Source organism: Cupressus sempervirens, chromosome 5, assembly GCF_028749045.1.
Source record: "Cupressus sempervirens isolate cs-2001-9-10 chromosome 5, ASM2874904v1, whole genome shotgun sequence".
In the NCBI taxonomy this organism is placed as follows: Eukaryota; Viridiplantae; Streptophyta; class Pinopsida; order Cupressales; family Cupressaceae; genus Cupressus; species Cupressus sempervirens.
The window spans coordinates 424,454,033-424,472,141 of NC_143122.1; the positions used below are offsets into that span (position 1 = coordinate 424,454,033).

At 34.1% G+C, this 18,109-nt stretch overlaps 1 protein-coding gene across 1 annotated transcript in view; it reads right to left on the reverse strand.

The window, feature by feature from the left end:
- Nucleotides 1-18,109, reverse strand: part of RNL (RNAligase) — a 264,836-nt gene that overhangs the window by 218,323 nt on the left and 28,404 nt on the right. The window contains exons 3-7 of the mRNA XM_089830995.1: nt 4,658-4,708; nt 4,074-4,156; nt 3,838-3,937; nt 3,348-3,426; nt 3,100-3,223 (exon numbers count right to left, since the gene is read on the reverse strand). Of these exons, the coding sequence (XP_089687121.1) occupies nt 3,100-3,223; nt 3,348-3,426; nt 3,838-3,937; nt 4,074-4,156; nt 4,658-4,708 (437 nt within the window). The remainder of the gene's footprint in view (nt 1-3,099; nt 3,224-3,347; nt 3,427-3,837; nt 3,938-4,073; nt 4,157-4,657; nt 4,709-18,109) is intronic.

The window sequence follows — 18,109 nt, forward strand, 5'->3', positions numbered from 1 at the left end:
TGAAGCCAATCCAAATCTATATTATAAAAGGGATAAAGATGATATGGTAATTTTGATACTGATTGTTGATGATTTACTAATAACAGGTGATGATCATCTCATAGATCAATGCAAGAAAGATCTAATTAGAGAATTTGAGATGAAAGACTTCGGACTCCATCATTACTTCCTAGGACTAGATGTACGGCAAAATTCTGACAGCATTATACTTAATCAAGGGAAGTAAATTTTGAAGAGTTTTGGAATGTGGAATTGCAAGTCTTCTTCTCCAATGGAGACTAATCTACATAAACTTAAAGAAGCAGCAACAAAATCACCTTCCATAGATTCTACTCTCTACATACAGATAAATGGGTCCCTTATGTACTTGGTAAATACAAGACCTGATATATGCTATGTTGTTAATGTCATAAGTCAGTTTATGTGTGAACCAAAGAAGATTCACCTAGTTGCAATCAAACACATTATGAGATACTTACAAGGCACTCTTAACCTTGGGCTCAAATATGAGAAAGTTGACTTGAATGTATTTGATCTGGAAATAGATAATCGATCTGACATGAATAGACTGCGTGTATATATTATTCAGTCTTCTATCACTTGTTACCCAATGGAACATTTTTTGCATTAATCTCATTCTCTCTATATATTTAATCCTCCAAGATTCACTCCTCCATTCCTCCCATCTCTCATTGTAATCTTCGCCTTTCAACTGTAGAGATTTTACTTACAAAAGTGTGTGCGCATGTTCGAAAGATTGTTTCTATCACAATTTACCTTTACAAGGAAACTTTTGAAGAAGAAAAAACGCAAGGAATGAAGTTTACCAAATCACCGAGACTCGATGATTTAAGAAAGCCTGGCATATTAAGGCCCAATCAATTTTTTTAATATACCTAGGAAAGAGTGAGGCAAAGAGAGGAGAGAAGTAATGTATTCTACATGGAGTTTATTAGACGACAGTTAGAAGATGCTCCTAAATAATGGGATAAGATGATTCCTTGTAAAAAAAAAAATACAAAGAAGCTTGTCATAATTTGATGTGATGCAAATTCGTTAAAATGATATAAGAGTGGAAATTTTACACTGTGGGGGAGAATAATAACAAATGATTCATTCCCACTTGAACCATCTTTAGAGATAAGACATCGGAGAAGACATACTTTAGAGTTCGAATTTGAGCCATCCTTAGTAGGGAGATAATTCAAAAGAGGAGGTGTCTTCACTAAAGCAACTTGTATCAAGGACGTACAGATAAATATTGATTACCTTTGAGTATCACATTTCTCTTCTCATTGTATTCTCTATATCAATTGTATTTCTATTCGTACTATAAGAGTTATTTACCTTGATCTTTTCCATTGTGTCCAAGGATGTTCTTGCAAGAAAAGAAGAAAGGCACATTAGGCATGCCACCAAATATGAGTACCGTTCTATGACAAATGGAATTTTAGCACATCCGTCAGAGAGAGAGTAGACAGATGACATGTCTCAGTTGCTTCCAAGAATCTTGGTAATATTGGTTCAAAAGGAGTAGACTATGCTGAGATGGTTTCTCTACTAAACAGAAAAATTATCATAGTTAAAGGGACTACGATTCATGGGATCAAGTTCCATGTGAACCACAGATATCTAGACCATAACATTCCTAGATAGATGGCTACTTGTTGAACCAGGGAGCATAATCGTCTATTGGAGGCAACCTTGGACAAAAAGAGGGAGAAGATAAAGGATATGTTTTGGATTCAAAGGGAGTTTTGACACCTTATTGGAAATAACCTTAACAAGGAGGTCAAAAGGTTAGTGTTTCTTTGTGAAGAAGAAATTCCAAGTGAAATCCCTCATAATACATTCTTCTCTATGAAAGATAAGTTTGAGGTGAAAACCTTATTCTCTGATATGACCCATGTTGGATATCATTACACCAGCACATGATAGTATCTATAGTGACTTCATGTGTATGAAAATCCTCCTGTGTACATCATGAGGAAGTGATGACTTCCAAATGATTATCACTTAAACTTGCAGAAGTTATCGGAAGGTGATGACCTCACAATAACTTATATCATGATATACATTTTAAGTACATGTTGAAATAGATCATGAAAGGCTTTATCTTGTAAATCAACAGCTAAGTGTTAAATGTCATTAAATTGACTATTTATAAGTTGTTTGTATAGATATATGATAGGTATTTGGTGAATATCTTGCCTTGATATTCTAATAGGCCATTGCTGCATTGAGTACTTGGTGAATATCATTTAGCTAATATTCTGATAGGCCATTACTCAAAGTACTTGGTGAATATTATTTGATTGATGTTCCGATAGGCCAATACTCATGTTACCTAATATGATATCAAACGAGTATTTGGTGAATATGATCTGTTGATATTCGGATAGGCCAATACCCATATGATATTATATATGGAAGTCTTCTGATCAAAGATTTCCTTGATGTGATTTCCTAATGCTACTAATGGTGTAATATTAATTATATGTTTTGTGTTTATCCTCCCTAGCTAAGATGGAGTGTTGATGTTTAGTAGCTTCAATCAGATAAACCTTACAATATATATAATTATGAGACATAATTTATATATATGTGTGAGATATAAATTATGAGAGAAATATATTTATTTATTTATTTATTTATTTATTTATATTTAACTATAATTTATTATTATATACATTATCAAATTTAACAAATAGATGTGTCCCTTAGGACATGTCTCCTCATAACTTATGTTTGATATGTCATTTGGAAAACACATACTGAAGACAGCAATGCTATTACATTTGCAGCGATCCTCATTCCACAACAATTAGTAATATGTACAAGAAGACAAATCTTCCAAGCAAATATAACAATTGTCACGATGACATTAATAATTTTATTAGTGAGCAATTTCCAGCCTTACAATATCTTAAACAAGGAAGAAAAGCCAAGGAGATCTTTGAGATATATTGGGAAAATGTTCAAAAATGATATTTAAACAAAGAGTAATACAAACCTTCAAAGTTCATTAATGGAATAGAATGCCCTATGACTCCAAAAATGTAAGATCACTTGTTAAATCCTTAAAAACTGAACACTTACCTTGTTGAGAACAACCAGACACTATTTGTTGGCAATCTCCACTTTCGACAGAAAGAAATTATGTCAGGAGTAGAATAGAAGCGTGGTTTCCCAGCTCCTAATTCTGTTACAGCAGTTACTACCACTGTCCAAAAGCACCAAAATGAAGGCATCACAACATGGATTGTTACCATCTGAATAGAAAACATTGTCCTAAAGAAAATTTCAAATTTCAAAAGTCAACAAAACAAACCAATAGAAATGCACACCATAGTCTTGAAGAGGCCGCTGCCCATGGTCTCCCAGCACGGCAGTAACTAATTCCATTGATATACACATGTGATTCTTCTGCAAATGGCACCAAGGATTGTAAACATAAACACACTGAAAATTTTGGAAAATGAGTGACATTGAATAAAAACATAAGGTTAAAAGATTTTTTAAAACTCATAGAAAACTAAAAATTAAGGTATGCACTTGACAGTGATAAAAGCATACAAAGCCACAAAACAGAGCAGCTAAATTTTGGGACTAATAGAAAACATAACGGGCACATGATGACAAGATAGAATGTTGATTCATTACTTGATGAGACACACAAAAAGATTTAAAATAAGTAAAATATTCTTTAAATAAATATACTTTCCAGGCTATGCATTTTGACCACCAATCCCCTATCAAGACTTTTTGAGATTATTAAAATATATCAATCAACCCGATTGAGGTGAAGCAAAGACCACAATTTACAAAGATTTGTACCTGAAGAAAATCATTGAATTCTTTTTGCTTTGCTACTGCCTGAGCACCCCATGATTCTTGAAATGTCCGACCAAGAACAAAGACACCAACAGCTGTATAGCTGCAGGTATAAAAGATATCACTTTGTATATTTATTTAATGCTTCTCGGCAACCATCAAAATTAACACAAAAGCTCCATTAATGAAATATTAAACACTTCCCTAGAACACCTTATGTATCATATCAAGTGCCTTACATGTTTCCATAGCTATTCTTAGCGTATGCTCCACCTTCATGGCCAGCATACATGAAAAGAGATCCTGAGTGCTTTAATGATACCTATTGGAAAAGAAAATACACCCATGAAAAGGATTTATATACAGAGGAAAATACAGACTGGTGAAGCATCAAACATCATAAGAAATTAAGGTAATTAGAGAAAATAAAATCAAATACTTTCAGCATTCCCTGTGCAGATTATTGAACTTAAACTTTCTATTACACACACCATTAAGCTGCTTCACATTTACATATAACATTCATCCTCATTCAGATAATTAGACATATTCCAGGAAGGACAGAAAAAGAACATGACGCCTAACTAGGTTTCTTGTATAGACTTTAATGTAACACAGACTTGCCAAAGCAGCAATTCCAACTAACAGGACGACCATGCACAGTAGTTTAGTGAGAATTGCTTTCTTCCAAGCATGGTAAACAACTCACATGATCTTTAAGTCAAAAGATGTTCAATGATAAAATCAGTACAGCTTTATTCTTCTGATTTCTTAAGAAAAATTATTCTTGCAAAAAAAGAATGATTGACGATAACAAAATTACCTCTAAGGTACCCTTGCCTTGTGACACATTTTCTATCATCTTCATGCGTATCTGTGCATAAAATCCAATGATACTGCATCATCAGAAATTATGAATGGAATGCATTCCAATCATCAACAAAAGCTATAATGTAAAGCAATGATAACTGCTCTGACACAAATATATCACATACAAGCATAGCATTGTTAACACACCATTCATTACTGGGTTAACAACAAACAACATCTAACACCAAAAGATCATAAATAATGCCTCGAATCCAGTAAAAATGCCTAATGTAAACTAGATGATCTGAAATGTACAAGACCAGCTGAACAGAAAACGGATTATATACCAATGTACACCTATACTTATTTCTTCTCGAGTTCAAAAACTTAATTCTCTTTTTATTGAAGCCAGAAGACCTACAATTATAGCTGCATATTTGCATGTGAAAGTTTTGCAGCTTGTTCATAAGAGGATGATAAAGAATGATAGAAAAAAATATAAGATGAACAACAAAGGAAAAGACGAAAATTAACAAATAATATAAAGACAAAACTGCTTACACAAGTCTCTAAAGAGTTATACTGACTCTTAGTTACCAGTATAGTAAGTAATGCATTATTATGACCAACGGTGGGAAAGACTTATCTTTTTGTGATACGTTATCCTCAAGTCACTGCAATATTTTTGAGCTTCTGCCACCCATCAACAGAAAAGTGAATACCATGTTGCTGGAGAAATGATATTGTGTTTATGTCCATTATGACCAAAGAAGGTCAGTGGATCTGAAAGTACAGGGAGAACATAAAGATATATAAGGGTGTGTGTAAAGCACGGCCCACAGCAGAGGAATGTGATCTTACAATAATACCATTGAGTTATTTAATTACCAACAGAGACAAACAGATTGTTTAATTATTACTCTGTTAATGTTAGTGTAGTTTCAGTTGGAAGAAATGCACTGGAGATATTTACTGTATATACAATTATATTAAATACATTGTATATGCATGAGATATATACTTAATGGATACATACATACATATACATATACATAACACACCCACACACACACATATACATATCTTACTCTTTATCATGACAATAAGCAAATGCTATTGATAACTAATGAGAGTTAAAGAGACATGTCTCTACGGAGACATCTCCCTTAAAATCATATACGTATGCTTTGAGAAGGTACCTTGAAACAAACATAAAATCTAAAAAGTACTATTACAAGTTACAACAGACGTACTTCATACCATCTCAAGTAGAAAGTCCAACTCTGATCGAATTTTGACATGGTATCAGAGCAAAGCCTGGGAGGAATAATCAGACACAGCGAAAGCAATATGAAGTTTGTATTGCCTATACATGATGAGAAGTATCTTGTAAGGCCTATGGTGGGGTTCCTCTTATATTAGAGCATCTGGGTGTAACTTTATATGGCAGAGAGACAAGTGCTGGCTAGAAGCACTTAAGAGTGCCCGAGAATCTCACAGATCCAGAAATGGTTAAGCCACTGAAAATTAGTTATAACTCTCTGCTTGCATCTTAGAAAGAGAGATTCCTAGACATTGCCTGTTTGTTCATTGGCCAAGATAGAGAACAACCATCTATCTTCTAGGAAGATTTGGGATTAAACGTAGAGATAGCCCTTCACAATCTTCTGCCTAAATTGTTCTTAAAGATAGATATTGATAATAAGTTCACAATGCATGATTTTATATAAAGATTTAGGGAGAAGTATAGCGGCAGATGAATCTCCTGGAAATCCCAACAGGTGAAGCAGACTATGGAAGCAAGAGGATGTGCAAAATGTAATTTACTTAGAAACGGAATGCTGAGAATGTTAAGTATTTCACAGACACACACAAGAGGGAGAAGGGATCAATTAAAAAAAAAGAATAATTTGGCTTCAATGAATTGTCTTCACTACCTATGTTTCAATGATGCAAAAGTGATAGAAGTGAATTGTCACCAGACTTGAAATTGCGAGTGGTGTCCAATGGAAGTCTTTCTGCACCAATGGAAAATTAAGAATCTAGCTTTTTCTGACATGAATAAGAATATATGCATGGAGATAATAGGGCTTATTGCAGCCATCAGGTATATGGTGAGGTCCATCCATGCAGGTATACTTTTGCACAATCCATATTCTTTGTTCATCGGCCTTCGTTGAGATCAAAGGCATGATTCATTGGTGAATTTGATTGTATCAACAAATAAGAGGGACATCAGAAATGGCGTCAGAGCAGGCATCATTTGAGATAGTGAGGCGAATTTTCATAAATTAGAAGGCAATGGTACAGACTGGGCTAAGGTGGTAGTTGGATCAATGACATGGATTGGGAGAGCCAAGAGGTCTATCTTGTGATTATTCACACCACCAATCAGGATATTGAGTTAATCAATTCCATCATTGTCGAATGGAACACTGGAGACTTGATGCTGCAGAGGAAATCTTAAATATTTTCTCACTCTCAAATATTATATGAAGACAGATTAGCGACACTAGATATTAAAGACTCATGGTATTACGATGGTGACTCCTCATATCTTTAATCAAGTCCTATTTTGATACATTGGTGCCAACCTTTAGCGGAGAAATAAAGAAGCTATACCTTGATGATCTTCCATCATGCCTTCCGCAGGAGAAGGAAAAGTTGATACCATATTGAAAGCCCTGTATTTATTTCAGAAACAATTGCTCAAGCATTCAATAAAGAATTCAAATTTGATTTAGATTTTGGTAGTCTAAATAAGAAGATACGATGGTTGGTGGTCAAAATGAAGGATACACATGGTATCAGAATTTTTGCATGGATACAGAAGTCATGGACAACAACGTTGTGGAGCTTACAACTTGGAGATCATATAATCATTGGACGACATCTTACTACATCGTTGAGGTACAAATAAAACAGTTGTGTATCGTGACTCCCTTCCTTAAAAGACGCAGACATACTAGGCTTGTTCATCAATGCATGTATGAAACAATATCAGTAGACTCAGTTTATTGCAGTCATTGGCAACAACATAAGAGCAGAGCCCAGCTATTTTGTTACATCCCAATTTTTGCCCTAAAATTTTAAACTGATTATAGCGATTGAACCAAATTATTTCTTCATGTTCATGTGAAATTGAATTGGTTTATTATAGCCGTTGCTATATCATGTTAGTTATAGCCGTTGCTTAATCCTTCATGTTCATGTGAAATTGAATTAGTTAATTATAGCCGTTGTATCGATTTAATTATTATATGAAATTGAGTTAGTTAATTCTAGCCGTCGTATCAATTTATTCATGATCATGTGAAATAGAGTCAGTTAATTGTAGCCGTTGTATATATATATATATGATGAACAAGTTAGTTATTATGATATTGATGAAATTCCTAACGGTCACTTGATGATTTTAATTAGCAATTTATAATCTTAAATTGATGTCTTGGCGAGAATGTAGTTTTGGATGATTACAGGATGAAGACCGGAGAGAGAGGGGAAGCATTGCGAAACAAGGTCATCAGACGGAGATTGTCATATGGTTCAGTCATCAGAAGCGACAAGTTTGACCTAAAACCATCCTGCCAAGGTTATTAGGACTTGGCAACATATTTCATGGTGGAACTGCATGAGCTAAAAGTAAAAATGTTATAATAAAACAATGCAAAATAAATATAAGTTCTTACCTTTAAGAAATTATCAAATAATAACATTATTTGAATATTATTTTATTCTCTCAACTATGATCATAGGTAAATAATAATAAAGTGGCACAATTACATTAAAAACATTAATCCAACGATGTCACCTTACCATTACGTACCTATAAACTTAATCAAGAAAAAATAAAACAAATATAAATAATATTAATTATTTAACAAAAACTCTTCATCTTCTTTCCTTTTCAATTTTTCCCTCCTCTTTATTTTTCTTTTTAACCGATTGATTAAAGATTAGAGTATGATCTTTGTAACTGTTGGGTAGCCGTAAGGTCGGCTCAAATTTATTTATGCAAACCTTTGTTGTGTATTGGCATACCACCTTGTAATCGGCTTCTTTTCATACATGAATTTTTCATCGATTTCCTTGTCTAGTTTACTGAGTCATTAGCACCCGATTATGAATTACTTGCATCCTCTCATAGCAATATCATTCACCGCGGGATTCATAGCAAAGAGGCGGGTTAGAGACAAGTGGAAGCCTTCTTAGACTAGGTGATAGAGTATGTCACGTAAGGGTTGTTTTACATTTCTTTAATTACCTTTTCTAATGTTGAGTCAGCTTTAAGTTTAAGACAATATAATTTCCTTGTTTCCAATAATCAAGTATGTCGTTTCCTCATGTAAAAGAGAATTCGACTGTGAATAAAGCCATACATTCTTCATTTTCAATCTGCCTCTTGTTTATTAGTGATGTAAGATAATGGTTGAAGCCGGCTGCCATCCTTCCAAGCTCATTATAACCTTTCAAGATCAGTAGAATGCCATAGTAATGTTTCAATTTAAGTCTATTTTTCATTATAATATCAAAACATGCATTACTTTGTAAATCTCCTTTGAATGGCTTTCTTCGCTGATAAAAATTATTATACAATTTGGAATAATGTTTATAACTGAGATGAGTATTAAACCAGAGTACCAAGGAATTCACCAGGCTGAGAGCCAAAATATGGTGAAGAACGTACACGGCAAATCAATAAAGTTAATTTGATGGCCTCAAGGAATCACCGACTAGATGGCCTGATTATGGCGAGGAGGTGTACATGAACCTGTAAAAGAAAAATACAAGAATGATATCAGTAACAATACATATTTAATAAACTAATGCATTAGCTCATGCAAGTTCCACTTCTGAAATAAGTTGTCAAGCTGAGTGGTGGAGATCGGATTGTAAACCCACAATGTGAAATCCTTGGCTAGGGTGGAATTAGATAGACTTGCCGGAACAATTGATCTTGTTGTTGTCCAAACGCTTCAGTTATTTTGTCAAATAACTATTGGGACCTCAACCCACCTGAATACTCTGATGGTTGGATCAATGAACATCCCAAGCCCAACCTCGGGGTAGGGAGGGTCGTTCTATTAAATTAGAACCTGTGGGGATAAGTAATGGTCCGCGGCTGGGAGGTTAAGCCTATGTCAATGCTTCTCCTCTCACCAGAGCCAGAGCTTGGACAACCATTAAAGGAAGCTTTACAAATTCATCTACATGTTCTTAAAACCTGTAAGTTTAGTTATTTCCTTTCAAGTTTAAATGTTAATTATTTAAAAAATAGATATTAATTAAATGATCTTACATAATTAGATCTGAATTTCCACTCAAGAGCGACTGTTAATTAGTTTTCGGTTGAAATAGTTAAATATTTAACTTCAGCTGATCAAGTAAATTGTTGATGTTATATTTTTATTCTTAGCAGATCAGAATTGTAATTAGATTTATTTCAGTTTAGATAGTTGTTGGAAAACTTTAACATGTGAACAAGAAATAGAAATCAGTTTAGTTCGAGACTAAAATTTAGTTAGAGAAAAACCAAATGTTGCATATTTCTTGGTGCAGATGACATTGATAGAATGTATTGAAGAGGTGGTGTTTGCCATTAAATTATCAAGTGCTCGATTCTTAGAGTTTTATTTTCTTGTATGTGAGAGTTACTTCTCAGTGCAAAGTGATTCATACTTGCCCATTGAAGAAAATATTAATGGCAAGGAGGTGATTGACTCTCATTAGACTCGATAGTGATTCTATAAACAATGGAATAAGTGGGAATCTTACATTATGGGTGGAAGTAATAACCAATGTTTCATTCCAGTTTGAACCATCCTCAGAGGGGAGATGGCTCAAAGGGGAGATGTCTCCCAAACAATTTGAAAGTGTGGTTACTTCACAAATAAAGTTTTTTTTGGGAAACCTTCATAATGACAGATGGAAGTACAAACGATGTACTTTGACAAATGCTTATATGGAGGCATTTTTAGATTTGATGGATATGGAAGGTCTATTGCTTCATGAATACAGTCTAGAACAACTTTTTTTTTACTGTTGATAACAAGACCTTCATTGGAACAACTTGCACCAAGGATGTTAATGAGCATCTTGAGATAAGTATTGTATAAGTATTATTGGTTATCAGCTCTTGAATAATAATCTTATTTACATATCATAGTCAATCTCTTAACTATATCCATACATATAGTATAAGAGTTATTTTCTTTATTATTGTCTTGTTCTTTGCCTTGATCCCCAAGGATGATTCTTTGCAAAAAAGAAAAGGAAGAACAAAAAGAAGTTTGCCATATTTGATATGATCCAAAATTGTTCACTGATACAAGAGTGGGAATTTTACATTGTGAGGGGGAAATAATAAACAATGTTCCATTCCCACTTGAACCATCCTTTAGAGAGGAGATGTTCCATTCTCAAATAATCTAAGTGTTGAAGTTTGTAGCTGCGATAGAGATCTTTATCTCTAATTGTATGAGACAGAAATATGTTTGTTATGACCGTTATGGTCATCTTCAACTGAAAGAGATATATGTGATTATATTTAAGTTAATATTATGCAAAAATACATGTGTCATATGTCATGCAAAAAGGCATGCATATGAAAATGAGAAGTCTTTTATATGTGGAAATATGAAGGGTCTTATTTTTGGAGCTCAAAAAGACCTTCGTGTGAAAGATGAAGAGTCTTATGCAATCTATTCATGTGATTGTTTGGTTTATTGCATATCAAGTCAACTGAAAGCTTTGTATTTGAACATTTTCTTTATAAATAAAAGAGATTTTTTTGCTGCTGTGGCTGAGTTTTTGATTGCTTATACTCTTTTGCTGTTGTTTATCTCTATTTATGGGCTAAAAACTTAACATAGTATCAGAGCCAGGTTAGTTAACAGCAGTTATAAGAATTCTTCTTGTTTATACTATTTGTTGGCTCTGATTGTCAGTGCTTGTAGACCTCTTTTCATATGAGGTTCTGTTGATCGTTGTTTCTTAATGTTTGTCATGTTAATTTCTTCTTGTCAACGAATGCATATGAGTATGGCAACTTGAAGAAATTTGGTGTTTTAGAACAGTTGGTTTCAAACAATGTTGCTAATCCATCAAAGCACAATGCAACCCCTTTCTTTTGAAACAAATTCCAAAATTGTGCGATTTTGAATCATTTGTTCTGGCCGTGCATATAATAAGTTTTCAGACTTCTCCTTGCGATGGAGAAGGCCTGTAATCTCTACAATCCAGATGTAGCTGTATTGACAGAGAGTTGTTGTATAGAAACTTTTGCATCGATCTTCAAGGATGAATTTTAACAATTTGTCTCTCCTACCTGGTTATTGTCAACAGTTGGACAGATAAATATGCATCAAAGGATCTTTCATCAGCTCCTTTATCATCGTATTGGCAAGAAATGTTTTTTTTTTGGGAAACATGAAGTATGTTGGAGTCAATAGTTGAAGTTGACCAATCCTCCAAAGAGGAGCTATGCAATTGAAAGAGGTGCTTCTACTCTATCAAAGATCTTCACTTTTTGCAAGTTTATGGTGAGATAGCACCGTAGTTGTTCAATCTTGGTAACGTGTATGTCTCGTAACCAACAATTCACCTGTCAGTTTTAGTAAAGATTTCTTTTCCATTTTTTCCGTCAGTTGCGATGAATGTTAGGATGCTATTGGGAGTTGATATTTCTTCGTGTTCATTTTATCTTCCTTTTCGGCATCATTTTTTTCCTCCTCGCCGCCAACACCATTGTGCAATCACTCACAGAGGTGAAGAAAATTGAGTCTCTCACGACATCTCATGGAGAGTCAATCTATGCATTCGAGTAGATTGGTGTTATAAGAAGTTGATGGTTCATTTGGCAATGTATTGAGCCACGATATTATATACTGCCATGATATTCTTTAGAGAAGTTGTGTATTCTCAATATACATTTGTCTCCAAGATTGACTCAATCACATCTAGCGTCTCATCGAAGCTTGTGGTCTGTGTTGCGAGTACAGAAAAATAACTATGTATCTTGCGGGTGTTAAATATGTACTGGGCATGTCCCTTGAAACCTATGCATGATTATTAGGCTAATTGGATCAAAGGTGTCGAGAGCATGTTTAAATGCATCAGCAAAGATCGTAGGTTTGATATGGGAAGCATATGTTTTTTCAAAGTCAAAGGCTCCAACCGCCATGTTGTCATCAACAGACGAATGCCAAGCTCCAACCCATACAATAATGATGCCAAACGAAGTCTCTTAAGATCGGCATCAAATCGTAAATTTGCAGAGAAATCAGATTGAGGAAGACAATTCACAAGGATAGAAAATCACTAATGGGTAATATCACCATAAAATATCTGAATTAAGTGTAGAGATTTTAATCTGGTGTCAAAACGATGAGGTTCTAATTAGTGCGCATGTTTCTTTTAGGATGGTTTAGGTTCTTTAGGAAATTCATATATTTGTGATTTGATATTTACTTGCGTTGGAAATAAAGCTATGGAAATCAATAGAACCAATTATTCAATTTAATCGTATTTGATTTGATTTAATTGAGAGAATATTTGGTCATATTTTATGATGACCTAACATGTTAAAACGATAAGGGTTTTAAAAGTAGGATATGTGCATTATTTCAAACTAGATTAATCTCCAACAATCAATAGGCAATCATTCAAACTTTTCCAATATTGATCTCCACCGTTAAATTTTATTGAAGTAACTACAATATTCTGGGCAAATACAAAGAGGAAAGAATCCAATATTCTAAAAATTTAGTGAGATGAATCACTCGAGAGACAATACTTAAAGGATTTTAATATCATATTCATTAGAGGATATTGTGGATAATCATTCCCCTTCTGTCAAGAAGAGAAAACCAATATTAAAGGACTTCGGTATGTTCTGTGAGATATTTTTCAGGTAATCATTTTTATTTTGTGCCAAAATACTATATTCTACAGTCGATGTGATCTGTTCTATAGGAACTCATTAGTAAAAACTGAAATCAGTATTCTCAGGAGTAGAGGCTATTGACTATTAGCGTGTTATTTTGGAAAATGTCAATGAGGCTTTATTGAGTAACACATTTTCTTCTATGATTATCATATGAATGTTGGTCTGTACTTTGTCATTTTCTTTTCTCATATTGTGGTGAGATCAGACTTCAAAGAGATAAGTATTCTATGATTTTTGTATCTAACTAGAAAGAGAATATATCTTTGCATTGACCTCTATGATAAGAAGATCTTATGAGTTGTAATAAATCTCTCTTGGTTGCACAGTGCAATGGGATGATGAGAGATTATGCAACATCATTTGCAGCTTTGATACTCAATTGGTGGCAATTCTGAAAGGGGGAAAATCATATTTAGAGAGAGAGACTATTCAACATCAAAGGGAGATTATGTGATAGAGGGAGATGTCCAACCCTTTGCAAGTTTATGCAATAGTCAACCATATTATTTTGGTGATTAGAATTTTCCCTACTGAGAGGAAGTCTTTATTAAGAGAAAATCTTAGTTATTAGTGCATTGTTCTCTAGAAAAGTTTGAGGTGAAAGCCCTAAGTCCACCCTCTGTGAGTAGGTACAGTGGACCACCCTCTACAAGTAGGCATGGTGGAAATGCATTCTTCTCTGGGAGAAGCTTGGAATGAAAGCCCTCGATCCGGACCACCCTCTACAAGTAGGCATGGTGGAAATGTGTTCTTCTCTGGAGAAGTCTGAGGTGAAATTCCTCATTCCACCCTCTGCAAGTAGGTACGGTGGACCACCCTCTGCAAGTAGGCTTCATGGAAATGTATCATTCCCTAGGAGAAGTTTTGAGATAAGAGTCTTTGTTTTGCCCTTTCTGAGATGTCATGATGAAAGCCATGTGTGTGACTTCATTCTTTGTGCTTATGAAGTAACTATGGTGGATTATGTCACGCTGAGAAAATATATGTGAATTTATCATCCTTGGTTTCAGCTATGTGCGCATCCCTAACTAAAGATCTCTCTCTTGCTAAGAGGGAGTGTTGAAGTTTGTAGCTGCAACAGAGATCTTTATCTCTAATTGTACAATATAGAAATATGTTTGTTATAACAGTTATGGTCATCTTCAACTGAAAGAGATACATGTGATCATATTTAAGTTAGTATTATGCAAAAATGCATGTGTCAGATGTCATACAAAAAGGCATGCATATGGAAATGAGAAATGTTGTATATGTGGAAATATGAAGGGTCTTATTTTTGGGACTCAAAAAGACCTTCATGTGAAAGATGAAGAGTCTTATGCGATCTATTTATGTGATTGCTTGGTTTATTGTATATCACATCAAGGAAAAGCTTTGTATTCTAACATCTTTCTTTATTAATAAAAGAGATATTTGCTGGTGTGCCTAGGGATTTCCCATCAAATGGAAGGGTTTTCCTAGGATAAATGCTTTGAGTCTTTTGTGTATTACTTATACTCTTTTACTATCGTTTATCTCTATTTTTGGGCTAAAAGCTTAATACTAAGAAGGCAGATTTCTGATTTGGTGTCTATGGACCGTCATGTGCAGATAAGAAAAGAAGGTTGGTACTTTACATGTTACAAAATATTGTACAGAACCCAATCTTATGATGGTAGCTACAAAGAAGTTCTAAACCAAAATTCCTTAGTCATCTGATGATCATGCTAGATAAAATGAGGCTCTTGAAGAAAATATCTTTGATTATTGAGATTATGAAGTACCCTTCTATATTAAGAGGCTTTTATATCAAGAGGGAGTCTAACAATTCATTAGAGGCAACCTTGGACAAAGAGAGAAAGCAAATAGAAGATATGCTTCAGTCGAGCTTTTGATGATCTTGGTTGTATTAATTCAGAGAGAGTCGACCATGTCGGGATGGATTCTCTAGTGATCATAAACTATAGCAATTAAAGGACTATGATTCATGGGGTAAAATTTCATGTATGTAGGCTAGAAGGCCTTATGCTATCTGGATACCTACTAAACTAGGGAAGCATGACATGACTTGCTGCCAGGAGGTTAGAAGGATGATAACAAATTCAAAGAGAGTCTAACACTTCACCAAAGAGAACTTGTTATAAGAGGTTAGAAAAGTTGATATTAGACTCAAGGAGTTTTGACACTTTATTAGTAACCTTGACAAAGAGATCAAAAGGTTAGTGTTTCTTCCTGAAGAAGAATTTCCAAGTGCAATCCTTTTTACCTTCTTGTCTATGAGAGATAAGTTTGAGGTGAAAATCTTATTCTCTGATATGTTTCGTGGTGGATGTCATGACAACACCACATGACGATATTTGTGGTAAATTCATGTGAACTTTTGATGTCATGTGCGTATGAGGTTGCCCCTTGTGTACATCATGAGGAAGTGACTACTTCCAAATGATTATCACTTGTATTTGCAAAAGTTATTGGAAGGTGAGGATCTTACAATAACTTAGATAATGATATACATTTTATGTAAATATTGAAATAGATCATGAAAGGCTTTATATTGTAAATCAACAACTTAGTGTTAGATGTCATTAAATTGGTGTTCTATAAGTTGTTTGTATAGATATATGATAGGTATTTGGTGAATGTCTTGCATTGATATTCTAATAGGCCATTACCGTATTGATTACTTGGTGTGTGTGTGTGTGCGGGTGCACGTGCGCACGTGCGCACGTGCGCACGTGCGTGTGAGAGAGATTATATTTTAATATCTAAACACATATAACAATAACATAAATATTCACAAGATTCATTATTAAATCTTTATAATTTATGTTTAACTAATCTATACGTTAACACTCCCTCTTGGATTAGTAAGAAAGAAAAATACACAAAAGAAGTCTTTGATCTGAAGACTTCTTAATGTCAAATAAGGGTTGATTCATCAATGAAATGATATTCATCAAGCTATATTTGACATCATATAACATGAGAGTTGACCTATCATAATATCTACAATATGGTATTCACCAAGCTCTCTAGAGTAATGGCCTATCAGAACATCAACTAAATGATGATCACCAAGTACTCAGTGTGGTATTGGCCTATCAAAATATCAGGGCAAGATATTCACCATGTATCGAGAATATATCTATACAAGCAACTTGTAGATAATCAAATCAATGATATCAAATGCCTAGTTGTTGATTTATAAGATAAAGCCTTTACATGAAACAATTTCACAAACTGATATTGTAAGGATGTCACTTTACAACTTCTTCTCCTGATACAAGTGAAATCATTTTGAAGTTGTCACTTCTTAATGATTAACATAGGTTTTATAAATTTATAATATATAAAATGTACAATAATCAATTTCTTTGAGACATTTCCTCAAGTTTTACAATCATACCAAGTTCTTTACGAAAATGCTCCACTTTTGTCTTGGCACGTGGTTTGGTAAGAGTGTCTACAATTTGATCCTTTGTACTAATATATTCCAACTTGAATACATCCTTCTCAACCATGTCTCGAACACAGTGGTATGGTATCTCGATGTGTTTTGTTCTGTTATGAAACCCTGGATTAAGAGATAGCTTGATACAACTTTGGTTATCACAATAAATAGTAGTAGGTGGAAGTGGCTTTCCAAATAATCCAAATAGAAGTTTCCTCAACCATATAGCTTCTCTTGCTCTCATAGATGTAGCTATGTACTCAACTTCTGTAGAACTCTATGCTACTAAAGACTGCTTCCGATTAAACCAAGATATCATTGTTGAACCCAAGGTAAAACAACATCCTGAAGTGCTCTTACGATTCTTTGAATTTCCTGCCCAATCAGAATCTATATATCCTCTTAGATTTAGTTCAGTTTTAGTGTATTTGAGACCATATCCAATTGTACCATTGAGATACCTAAGAATGTGTTTTGCTGCTACTAAATGAGTTTTTTTAGGTTTGCACATGAACTGACTGAGAACATTTACAGCATAACAAATGTCAGGTCTTGTGTTTACCAAATACATTAAAGAACCAATTATCTGTCGATATAGAGTAGGATCAACACTTTCAGAATCTTCAGTTACTTCTTTTAGTTTCTAGAGGTTTGTTTCCATAGGAGTTTTCATTGCCTTGCTGTCCAGGATGCCAAATCTATTGAGTAGGTCGAGAGTATACTTCCCTTGATTTAAGAAGATTCCTTTTGAATGCTGCCATACTTCTATTCCCAAGAAGTAGTGCAGTATTCTTGGGTCTTTCATTTCAAATTTAGATATGAGATCTTGTTTACATTTTTCAATTAGATGATCTTCTCCTGTAATCAAAAGATCATCAACATATAGAACCATAGTTAACATATCCCCCTATATTACCTTGTAATATAAATTTGGATCTACAATGTTTTTAGAAAAATCAAGTTTAGTTAGATGATGATCTATCCGTTCATACCAAGCTCGAGGAGCTTGTTTCAATCCATATAGAGCCTTTTTTTAATTTGCATACGTGAGATTGTTTATTGTGTACTTCAAATCCTTTTGGTTGTTC